This window comes from Geotrypetes seraphini, chromosome 2, assembly GCF_902459505.1.
Source record: "Geotrypetes seraphini chromosome 2, aGeoSer1.1, whole genome shotgun sequence".
NCBI classification, from domain to species: Eukaryota; Metazoa; Chordata; class Amphibia; order Gymnophiona; family Dermophiidae; genus Geotrypetes; species Geotrypetes seraphini.
In genome coordinates this window covers 61,766,165-61,779,146 of record NC_047085.1, presented here as the reverse complement: position 1 = coordinate 61,779,146, position 12,982 = coordinate 61,766,165, and the positions used below count along the sequence as shown (strand labels likewise).

The 12,982-nt window shown below is 40.3% G+C and overlaps 1 protein-coding gene across 3 annotated transcripts in view; it reads left to right on the top strand.

Moving 5' to 3' along the window:
- Positions 1–12,982, top strand: part of RIMS2 (regulating synaptic membrane exocytosis 2) — a 1,127,809-nt gene that overhangs the window by 1,027,492 nt on the left and 87,335 nt on the right. Inside the window, exon 1 of one of the 3 annotated variants that reach the window (XM_033933082.1) lies at positions 10,624–11,059. The exons of the other annotated variants lie outside the window; for them this stretch is intronic. Within the exon in view, the coding sequence (XP_033788973.1) occupies positions 10,927–11,059 (133 nt within the window). The 5' untranslated portion in view covers positions 10,624–10,926. Of the gene's footprint in view, positions 1–10,623; positions 11,060–12,982 lie in introns of those variants that run through there. 3 annotated transcript variants of the gene reach the window in all.

Sequence of the window (12,982 nt, the reverse complement as noted above, 5' to 3'; positions counted from 1 at the left end):
ACATAAACAGCGTAGTCTTAAAAATTGCCCAGTATGTATATTATTATGAAGGTGTCTCGGATGGTAACTTTCAAACCTCAAAAGATTATTCCTGTCTGTGGATTTTCTGAAGATGGTGGTATTAAATTTGCCATCATTGAAAGAAATATTGATATCCAAAAAAGGCAATGACTGTGTGTTGGATTGAGCTGTAAATTTCAAATTGGTGTCTCCTTGGTTGATCCATATCAAAAATGAGGATAGTTCTGTCTCAGTACCCAGCCATACCGTAAACACGTTATTTCTAGTCACTCAACAACCAAGTAGTTTGAGTCCATTGCCCCTATAGTGTCTTTTGACTGTTCTCATACTGCAGCTTGCCACCCTGTCTCAGTGCCCACAGAATATCCACTTTTTGGTGATAATTAAGAAGGCGGCAGATCACCACATGCAGCTTTCCCTCCTTTGGCCCAGTCTGTGCGCACATTGAATGCGGAGAGGTCCCGCCACTGTGGACAAATGCAAAGATTCAGTTAGCCATCACTCCAAAAACTCACCTCGAGACTTGTCTTCCACCATTTCTGATAGTCCCACAAAGCGCAGATTGTTGTGGCGGGACCTGTTTTCAAAGTCCTCAATCTTTGCTTTCAGGTCAGCTACCGTAGCGGAGTAGGTCACCTGTCCCTGAATAATCCTCTATACCGCATCCTCCGCGTTACTTATGTGTTGCTGGGCCTCGCACACTTCAGATGTTAGGGAGGGAAAGTGTTGGTCGAGGGTATCTAGTTTGTCCAATATGCACTGCAGTTTATCCCCAATTGTAACCTCCAAGTCAGCCTGTACCTCCGCCATTACTTCAGTCACCTACACCGAACTGGGAGTTATCGGGATAGGTGAGCCCACCTGGTCCACCATCTTGGATTCCACCAGCCCGGGCTTACCATGCTCTATTCTTGCTGGTTTCAGCCATACACCTCGCAGATCTTCTGTCTGGCTTGCCCAGGTTTTAAAACCCCACAAATAGTATGCGTACTTTGAGGGAAATGGGGAAATGTTGCTGATAATTTGTAGATCTGCTTCGGGTGTAGCGAAGCTGCAAGTGTTTGCTGCCTAAAACTCCATGCTTCCGCCGGTAGTCTCAGTATAACTATTAATACAGTTAGGTCGTATTTTGAACTGTAAATTTACAAGTACATGTAGGTCATTGGTTTTTTGTTTTGTCCAATGAGTTCACAAATGAGCTGAAGATACAAAAACAAGGTCCAATATATTACCTCATTCATGTTTTGAAGCTGTAAACAATTGCATAAAACCCAAATCATTCATAAATTCAAAAAAGGTTCTTTGATGATTAGTCACACCAGAGTTACACACAAGATTAAAATAACTTAAAATGATTAACTTGGTCACAGTTCTGTTGGCTTGCACACTTTCTGGATTTTATTAACTTACTAAATTGAACAGCTAGCTGAAAAATCAATCCAAGCAGAGAACCTATATAGGAAACAACTATATTGGTGGAATATAAACTAAAAAAAGAGAGAGGCAATTTGTCTGAAGTGACAAGAAGACATTCTATAGGAGAAATTTCAGCAATACCTTTTTCATAAAACTGAAATCGACTCTTAAAAATGAAAACTACTTCTAAGTTTCCCAATATAATTACTTCCCATTTCTAGCAGAAAACATCTAAATTTGGGCATGCAGAAGCCAAAACGAACTCTGAATTATGAATAAGATATAAGCATACCTCATTTCAGCAAAGCTTCAACAATGAGCTTAATTAGACCAAAAGTTGTTTGTTTGTTTTTTTGGGGGGGTTGGAGGGGGCGGGGGGTTTGTTCAAATTAGGGTTTTTTGAAGTACAGAAATATCACCTGTGTTCCTGCACCCCAAACCAGCTTTGTGCATAGCCTGATAGCTTCATGAAAACTGAGTTCTTATTTCTTGTCACGTGAGATAATATTCTTAATCTTGCTTCCCACTGCTGAAATAGTTTTGTTTCTGTACCACTTACTGCTCCATTACCCTTTGTGGTCTGGCCAAATAACAGGTTGAGTGGTTAAGTCTTTTTCCAAGCTCTTTTATTTAGTGGACAGCCTTTGGTCTTAAAGTGTCTTGTGAAGTTATTTTTGTTGTAAGAAAAATACTGCAGCTGTGTTAATTATTCTGCCCTGGCACGGAAGAGTTTAACGTATTATTGCTACATGCACAATGATCTGCTGCATTATGGTCTATTAGTGTCTCTCTGGTATTAATTATTCTGTCTCACAGCCTATTTTTTAGCTTCATACTTTACAAATGTGGGATGATTACCGGAAGAATATTTATATTAGAATAAAACAAAAAAAGAATAGCAGGCTTTACATTGTGTAACTATGCCATATACAACATGATACTGTTTTCTTAGCTCTTCCAGAGACAATGCTAATCAGAATATTTTGACTGAAATGGATCTCACATAGCAGACTGATCAAAAGTTACAAATTTTTGTGGAAATCTGTGCTCAGTTCCTTGCAAATTGAATGCATAAGTCCCATATGATGTCATAATTCAGTAATTATTTCCAAAGGAAAATATTGGGAGAAAACTTATTTAGGGGGGGAATTCATCAAGGAACACTAACAATTAGCATGTGCTAAAAGCTAAGATGCGCATAGGAATATAATGGGTGTCTTAGTTTTTAGTGTGCACTAACATGAATAATGCACTACGGGCCCCTTTTATCAAGCTGCACTAGTGCTTGTTAGTGTGAGCCGGTGCGGTAAATGCTCTGATGCTCACAGAATTCCTATGAGTTTTTGGAGCACTTACATCGCCGGCCCACGCTAAAAACCTCTAGTGCAGTTTGATAAAGGGGGGAAGGGGTGAATCATTTAGCACCCCTTAATAATTCCCTCCCTAAAGTGCAAACTGCTGATGTTCTGGATTTTATAGGACGTTCCAGCTGAATATTGAAAACCAGTTATACATTCACTGATGGCAGATAAATGTATTACTGGTCTTTCCATAGATTTTTTTTTTTTTAGCTGTTATACAGATTGTATCTAGCAAAAATCCAACTGAATGGCCCAGTACACATAAGAAAGGGGTAGAGGGAAGGCATAGCTACGGTGAGATAAAAAATTATCCATATAGCAATGATTTTTACCCATTATCAGAACAGTATAATGTGTGCTTCTGAAATTCCAACTGTTATTGTTCAGATTATGGACAAAATTTAGAGCAGAAGCAATTCAGCAACAGTGAGTGATTGTAAAAAATTACATGAAGGGGATGGATAAGCAAGAGAATAATATGTATGGTTGGTTAGCATAATGAACTAATAGCAGGAGTAGGAATGTTTTTCTGTTTGTATCAGTAATTTATATAATGGTTAGATAACTGCTATTTGTTATTTCAGGAATATATTTGGAGGAAAATGTATATCCCTTTATCATCGATAGAACTGTATTCTGCTGCTCTTGAAAGAAAATGACTAAGAATGAAAATAAAGTTAAAAATAACATCAGTGGAAGCAACTTGGCAACATATACGAGTATATGCATGTGTCGGCACTTACAGATGTAAGTTGGTATTTCATAACCTAGTCATATAAGTGTCGACACATAAGATTTCCATAAGGGAAAACATTCATATCTACAATTAAGTACAGAGCCTGCAGTCATTTGGCACAATTGATTTTGGGGAGAAAAACACTACAGCATTGTCCCTCCTGTATAGCACTGTCCAAAACAAGCACTTTTAGAAAGCTTATACATTCCAGGAACAGCATTAAATCCTGATATTGATCACAGATTTGCATTTCTCTTCTGCAATGATAAATACAATTGTATTTTTTTACTCCACTCCAATAACTCCTTGCCACTTGCATGTATTGCAGATTTACACATGTAAATCACAGCTTTATAAATTGGTTTTTCTATATACAGTACACATGTAAATCATAAATAGGATTTCTAAAAAAGGTCTAAATGTGTATATGCATGATTGTGCACACATATGTACAAAAATGCCATTATTCTAAACATAATGCATATGATGTACGTAACTATTAGTGCCAGTATTAGAGAATTGCATCCATTAGGTTTCATATCAAAACTATTTCAGGGATGAAATACTTTTATTGCTGTTCATGTCAGCTATGTCTGAAATAAACTCTGCACAGAAATTAAAATGATCATAATTCAGTTATCATGCATGTGTTATAGCATACTTGTGAACCTGTAAGGATATTTAACTAAAGAGAACTAAATTTATCCCAGAACAAGCAGGCAGCATATTCTCACATGTGGGTGATGTCATCCATGGAGCCCCGATGCGGACAGCTGTAAAGCATTTTTGCTTAAAGAACTTTAGAAAGTTTGCGACTGACTGCACCACGCATGCGCGAGTGCCTTCCCGCCCAATGCAGGGTGTGCATTGCCTCAGTTTCAGTTTTTCTGCGGAGCTTCGAAATCGATTTTTGCAACTGTTCTTCATTTTATTGCCTTGCCTTCCCGCGCATGCGTATTTTCTTTCTGTTTATATTTATTTCTTTTAGTTTTACCCTTTCAGTAACCCCCCCCCCAAAAAAAAATAACGAGTTTTCTTTCCCTCACGGGCTTCTTGTCGGTGGGTCCTCTTTACATTGCCTCAGCCTCTGATTAAATTTTGGTTGCAGTGGTTTCCTTTTCAATGTCTTGCCTATTTTTGGGAATCTTCACTCATCTTTAAGAACAATGGAGGACTATGTCGCAAGTCATTATGGCATTGAGTACATTCGTGCTGACTTTACTGTGACCACCTTGTGACTTGCCTATTTTCAACGAGGGTTGCATCTTATTCTTAGCTCCCTCTTTAGGCGAGCCGTGACACTTAAGGTACTGGCAGACAGGCCTAACAGGTACCTGTGTCTTACATCTGCCACCAGTACCAAGGGTGACGATGGTACCAATGGTGTTGTTGGTGCCGATGATACTGAAGGTGTCGATGGTATCGATGGTGCCAATAGTACCGAGGGTACTGATAGTACCGATGGTGTCATTGGTGCCGATTGTATCGATGGTGCCAATAGTATCGAGGGTACCGATGGTACTGAAGGAAATTCATACCAAAATTCAATGGTATCAGTGTTTCTGAACATACTGGAGGCACCAGTGAGACCAGCATCCGAGCCCCAGATATCAGGCCAGGCCTTCCAGAAGCAGCTTCATGCTCTTTTCAGTTTGGTATGTTCCAAAGGTACCAGGAAAACCAATGTGGTAATGAGGGTACCGAGAGTATTGAACGCTATGTAATACCAATGATGCTGAAGGTACCGCCAATAATCCTGGGTACCTGATCAAAAAAAATATTTTTTTTAACATAAGAATTGCTGCTGCTGGGTCAAACTAGTGGTCCATCATGCCCAGCAGTCCACTCATGCGGCAGCCCCCTGGTCAAAGACCAGCGCTCTAACTGAGACTAGCTCTACCTGTGTACGTTCTGGTTCAGCAGAAATTTGTCTAACTTTGTCTTGAATCCCTGGAGGATGTTTTCCCCTATGACAGACTCCGGAAGAGCGTTCCAGTTTTCTACCACTCTCTGGTACCAGTTTAAATTGACTTTCCAGTTATACATTCCTCCTGATCTTTTTTCAATCCTGGTGCAACATCCATACAACGTTTTTCACTTTGTTGTATTGACAGGTGATCCCATTTGGCCCTTTATTTTTTACTTCATTTGACTGTTTACAGACCTTCTTCATAATTGAACTCTGTCTCCATTCTGGTTTTGGACATTTCTAATACGATGGAGGATTTATCATGGGTTGTAACCCTGTAACGTTGGATTCCTCTTCCTGATTACTGCTTACTTTACCTGGCAGATGCCGAATTGCCTCTGCCGTTAAGGTCTACACTGGGAAATCTAACATATATGTAGAGGCTATAGGTTAGATTCCTTCAACTATTTCCTCATACATCGGTCTGTTACAGTGGTGGTGACTGCCAGAGTTTTTACTATGCCTATGACCAAGCTCGATGCTCTTTTTAAATTAGAGTTTGGGAGCATGTTTCAAAAGCTCACTCCTTTGTAGGCTCCTCCAGTACCAGCCCTAGCCTGAGCATCGCTCCATACCAAGTGCAGGTACGATGCCACCAATCATCATCATCGAACCATGCTTCTCGACATCAGAATGCCACTGCTCCATCAATGTCTTTAGGCATGATATAGCAGAGACTACTATTGGTATACAGCATGTCAGATGAACTCTTGCTACTTCAGAATTCTGCTACCACTGTACCACCGATGTCTTCAGGCAACAGTCTGTCAGATGGGCTTCTGCCACTTCATAATTATACTACCACTGCTCCATCAATGTTTTCAGTCATGATATAGCAGAGATTAATATCGGTGTACAGCCTGTCAGATGTGCTCCCGCTACTTCAGTGTCCTAGAGCAAGTCTGTTGGGAGGTGGTTATACCAAAACTCTATGCTAGCCTATAGAGTCTTCAATTATAATTTTTACTTCATCCCGTAATTAAAATCCTGGATTAAGACTATGCTAACCTATTCCAAATCGTCAATTCAGAATCAGGCTGCCACTGCACTACCAATGTCTTCAGGCAACAGCCGGTCAGATGGTCTCCCGCCACTTTAACATTAAACTAACACTGTATCACCAATGTTAGCCTGTACATCATTGTTGGCTTGTGTTTTCCAACAGGTGTTTTCTCTAGACTGAGGCGGTTTCCCTCCCATGTCCCGCCTGTTCACAGTTTTCAAAAAGTATAGCAGGTGCCAGCGTACTATTTCACTAACTGACCCACACGACTAATGCTTCCCAACTGAAAGGAAACATGAATGTCACACAGTTTCCTTTCAGTTGGGATTACTTCCTCTACATTCTGGGCATGATATGGCGGAGACTAACAAGGGTGTAGAGCAGTGGTCTCAAACTCAAACCCTTTGCAGGGCCACATTTTGGATTTGTAGGTACTTGGAGGACCGCAGAGAAAATAGTTAATGTCTTATTAAAGAAATGACAATTTTGCATGAAGTAAAACTCTTTATAGTTTATAAATCTTTCCTTTTGGCTAAGTCTTAATAATAATATTATAATTTATAGCTAAAGAGACATATAATCAAGAAACTGTTTTATTTTACTTTTGTGATTATAGTACCTGGCGGGCCGCATGTAGCCCCTGGGCCGCAAGTTTGAGACCACTGGTGTAGAGCCTGTCAGTTAGTTTTTCCGCCACTTACGACCCTGCAACACATATTTCTACCATACAGGACCAACTGGGTTTTCTTTACTCATGCCTTTCACTATGTTAGCCTGTGTTTCCAACAGGCCTTTCATTACCTCAAAATTTACATTACAAAAGCCTGATATTTTCCATCAATAAGAATCTTCAGTTCTTCTATCAACAATTCAGCAATTACTTTTCCATTATCATGTAGACTCTAAAAGCCTGAAAACTTCAAGTAGATCATAGTGTTGCAACTGAGCAGCCACCTTTACTGCTTTAGTTTATCCCTATTTAGCTTTGGGGTCAAAAGTACCTGATCCAGTTGATTCAGAAAATAATCTTCTTTTAGGAAGTAGTTGACACATTTAGCCACTCAACATGTAAACTCTCAGACATGTCTTTCAGTGCCTAAGCAAGAGTCACATGGACATCCTCCCTTATCATAGTAACATAGTAGATGACGGCAGATAAAGACCCAAATGGTCCATCCAGTCTGCCCTACCTTACTCACTCTTTAAATTACTGATTTAATTTAAAATTTCCTTCTTCTTAGCTATTTCTGGGCCAGAACCCAAAGCTCTGCTTGGTACTGTGCAAAACTTCCATCTACTGAAATCTCTGTCAAAGCTCACTCCAGCTCATCTAAAACATCCCAGCCATTGAAGCCCTCCCAGCCCATCCTCAACCAAACGGCCATATACAGACACAGACCGTGCAAGTCTGCCCAGTATTGGCCTTAGTTCTTCAATATTTACCATTATTTTCTGATTCTAGATCTTCTGTGTTCATCCCACACTTTTTTGAACTCAGTCACTGTTTTCTTCTCCACCACTACCCTCTGGAGCACATTCCTGGCATCCACCACCCTCTCCATAAAGAAGAATTTCCTTACATTGCTCTTGAGTTTACCACCCCTCAACCTCAAAGTATGTCCTCTGGTTTTTACCATTTTCCTTTGGAGAAGATTTTGTTCTAAGTTAATACCTTTTAAGTTTGTCTGAATCATATCTCCCCTGTCCCTCCTTTCCTCTAGAGTATACATATTCAGGGCTTTCAGTCTCTCCACATACATCTTTTGGCACAAACCTCTTACCATTTTCATCGCCTTCCTCTGTACCACTTCAAGTCTTCTTATGTTCTTTGCCAGATACGGTCTCCAAAACTGAACACAATATTCCAAGTAGGGCCTCACTGTACAGGGGCATCAACACCTTCTTTCTACTGGTTGTGCCTCTCTTTATACAGTCCAACATCCTTCTGGCAACAGCCACCACCTTGTCACACTGTTTCTTCATCTTTAGATCTTCGGACACTATCATCCTAAGGTCCCTCTCCCCATCCGTTTATATCAGCCTCTCATCTCCCAGCACATATGGCTCCTTCTGATTACTAATCCCCAAATGCATTAATCTGCATTTCTATGAATTGAATTTTAGTTGCCAGATATTAGACCATTCCTCTAACTTTTGCAGACCCTTTTTCATGTTTTCCACTCCCTCCTCGGTGTCTACTCTATTACAAATCTTGATATCACTGCAAAAAGGCAAACCTTTCCTTCTAATCCTTCGGCAATGTCACTCACAAACATATTGAACAGGATCGGCCCCAGCACCAAACCCTGAGAGACACCACTACTCGCCTTTCCTTCCTCCATGTGACTTCCATTAACCACCACCCTCTGGCATCTGTCTGACAACCAGTTTCTAATCAAGTTCATCACTTCAGCCCTTCAAGTTTGTTCAATATCCTCCTATGAGGAACCGTGTCAAAGGCTTTGCTGAAATCTAAGTAAATTAAACTAAATTAAACTAAACCTTAAGTTTATATACCGCATCCTCTCCATAATTATAGAGCTTGGCACGGTTTACAAGAGCTTAATATAGGAAGGAACAGCATAATGGGTTGGAGGTTGCGTATAGGGGGTATGAGAGCATTACATTTTTGTGAATAGCCTAGTTTTCAGGTGCTTTTGGAATAGTTGGAAGGAGCCCAGATTCTGTAGTGGGGCAGTAAAATTATTCCAAAGCCCTGTGATTCTGAAGAAGAATTACATCTAGCATATGTCCTTGATCCAGTTCTCTGGTCACCCAATCAAAAAATTCAATCAGATTTGTTTGACACGATTTACCTTTCGTAAAGCCATGTTGCCTCGGATCCTGTATCCCATTAGATTCTAGGAAGTTCACTATTCTTTCTTTCAGCAAAACTTCCATTATTTTTCCAACAACTGAAGTGAGGCTTACCAGCCTATAGTTTCCCGCTTCATCTCTGTGATCACTTTTGTGTACAAGGACCACATCCGCTCTTCTTCAATCTCCAGGAACCACTCCCGTCTCCAGAGATTTGTTGAACAAGTCTTTAATAGGACCTGCCAGAACCTCTCTGAGCTCCCTCAGTATCCTGAGATGGATCCTGTCCGGTCCCATTGCTTTGTCCACCTTCAGTTTTTCAAGTTGTTCATAAACACTTTCCTTCATGAATGGCGCAGAATCTACTCCATTTTCTTGTGTAACTGCCAATCTCGGTCCTTCTCCAGGATTTTCTTCCATGAACACAGAACAGAAGTATTTGATTAGCACGCTTGCTTTTTCCTCATCACTCTCCACGTATTAGTTCCTAGCATCTTTTAGTTTCGCAATTCCATTTTTTATCTTCCTCTTTTCACTAATATATCTGAAAAAAAATATTGTCTCCCTATTTTACATTTTTAGCAATTTATTCTTCCACCTGCACTTTCACCAGACATATCTTCTCTTGACTTCTTTCAGTTTCACCCGGTAGTCCTTTCTGAAGCAATGCTCATTCAATTCCTATGCAAGTTGGAGGATTTACCTCCCTGGCCTGCACTAAAACACTTTACTACACCTTGATAAAAGGAGGGGGGGGGGGATCATTTTTTGGCCTCTAGTTTCACTCTTGGGGTGGTCTATCCTTGACATCTCTGCTAAATTGTCATTGGTTATATATGATCTTTCTTCCTGCTCATGTCTTAATCTACTAATCCATTTCTTAAGGGACTTCTTAGTATAAAATGTTTACTGATTGCAGCAGATGTAATTACCCTTTGGTGGTGTTGTTTTTTTTAATACACATTTTATACTCACACTCACGTCAATTTCCAAGAGAGGTAAATAAATACCAGATTATTTAGGAACCAACTTTGTATAGAGGACAAGCTGGTAGTTCTAATGGTAATGCATAATATGTAGGTGAAGGAGATAGGTCGAATCTGCATTCCATATGTGATTTGGGAATTAAACATAGTTCATTGCCAGGATGACTACTTGGATGAGGGACACTGCCCTCAGCGTAATGTAGGAATGCATTGGTTGTTAATGGTAGCTTATTCATAAAATGACTGAGGCAGAAAGAACAGCAGGAGCTAGCAGAAGGCTGCTCATTATTATCTGCTGAATGATTATTGGTGCTGAGGCGAAGTGGAGCAGTAAAGAACTGAATGGCTGCTTGGCTCAGACAGCAGCGCCCTGCCCACCTTGACTGGAGAGAAGCAGCGAGCAGACAGGAGCAGAGCCCACTTCCCACTCAGTGCTGGAGTGCATGCAACGACCACCAGGGCACAGAGCAGCCGTTTCCCCCTCGCTCTGACCCTGCTCCCTTAGCAACAGGTGCCGAGAGCGCGGGAAGCACCCCTGACCAATCGCCTGGCAGCGGAGGCCGCTAACCGCCAAGACGCCTCGTGTCCTGTACCGCGTTGCCGGCGGCTCGTCTAAAATGGGCAGACAACACCGGCAGGACAGCGCGGGGCTCCGCATGCAGCGCTCCCAGAGCCGCAGCAGCCTGTCCGCCTCCTTCGAGGCGCTCGCCGGCTACTTCCCCTGCATGAACTCCTTGGAAGACGATGAAGGTGAGCGAAGCCCTTGCGCACTGCATCCAGACACCGAGCCAGCGCTCACATCTAGGGGAAGGAAGTGAGAGCCTAGTTAAAGTCAAGGACATCGAGGATGTTGGGCGTAGTCAGATGGAGATCACATTATTGGTATTACGGTTGCCAAAGACATATATAACGTGATTGGGAAAATAAAATTGGAATAATAAGAACAGTAACAACAACAAAAAAAAGACAGCGTAGAGAGAGGGCAATAGCAAAGATTAACCCTGTTCTTCTGCTGGTTTTGTATTGTTTCATGCCTGGTGGGAGGACTGGCTATATACCGCCCCCCCCCCCCCCCCACACACACACACACACACTATTGTGCAGAGTTTCTGGGAGGTCTTTGATTTTTTGTTTTAGGAATGTTTATCTCTGATATTTTGGTATTTTCTATAATGCAGCAGCAAGTGCATTTTGGGGTGAGTTAGCAGCTGGACAAAAATCTACAGGAAACTGGTGTGCTTAATTAATCAGATTAAAAAATACTCAAGGGCCAATGAACTAAACAATATTTGTATACTGAGTGGCTAAAAATAGTCAATGCAATTTTTGAAAATAGTCACTCTATACAATAATTATGCAATAGCCTATAGAGAATTCTTGTCCACTCCTAATCGAACTCTGCTCAGAGACATGAAGGCAGTGCATAATTATTGTATAGAGTGACTATTTTCAAAAATTGCATAAATTAATCAGATTAAGCTGAAGACCCTTATAAACTACCTGTTCCATAAGTATTAGAACTCACAGTGTGCAAGACAAGTAACCCTATAGTTAGTTATTCCTTGATGACATACGATATTAGCATTAAAGTTGCACAGAAAAACACAGCACTGTTAAAGTTCAAATTCTGCTTTGCTCATATACTGTGAAATACAGTTTTGCTATTCAATAGATTTTTGTAGAAGGATGTGTTATGGCAGAATTGAGCTGCCACATCCCTTACTGAGCAGAAATTGCTTTATGTGGTGGAAAGAAGGGGAAGGCAGGATTTTTGTGCTACCATTTAGATCTTTGTTATAAAGAATCACAGTTCTGTATTCTAATTGACATTTAGCATTGTTTGCTAAAATGCACCAGTTGAATAACACTTTTATTTTTTTAAAGGCCACTAGTAATAATGATATGCCTTGATTTAATACTGTAGAATTTTGGATTTGACTAATGGAAGTGTACAAATTGGAGGATTATATTATGTATACATCACAATAATAAATGTAAGTGTAAAAGAGTATTGTTCTATTTTACACTGTTTTGCATACTATACTAGACAATTATTTACATGACTTGCTTTCAAAAATTTGTAGAAAATTAAATGATTTGCTAATTTTATCATATTCATAATTAGAGTGTGGTTAGAGCTGCATCCTCAGAGGTTGTAGGTTCAAATACCTTGCTGCTCCTTGTGACCCTGGGCAAGCCACTTAAACCTCCACTGCCCCAAGTACATTAGACAGATTGTGAGCCCACCAGGACAGATAGAAAAAAATGCTTGAGTACCTGATGTGTAACCCATTCTGAGATCCTTTGGGAGGATGGGCTAAAAAATTGAATGCATAAATAAAGTATTTCCTTCCCTTTTATTACTTAATTGCATGTAGTGTAAAATACTAGATATCTCCTTACAGTTGATTTTCTTGAAATATTAAGCTTTGCCCTAGTTTTATTGTAAATATAAACTGCAATACAACTTAGTCCATTGCTGGTTTTTCCATTAATACTTGTGCAATAATATTGCCCTTTTTCAATATTTAACCCTTTGTTCAGCATACAATGAAAAGAAAAAATACCCTTCAATTTATAAGAAGACACGGGGCTCCTTTTACTAAGGTACGCTAGCGTTTTTAGCGCATGCACAAAATTACCATGTGCTAAACCGCGTGGTACTGTGCTGGT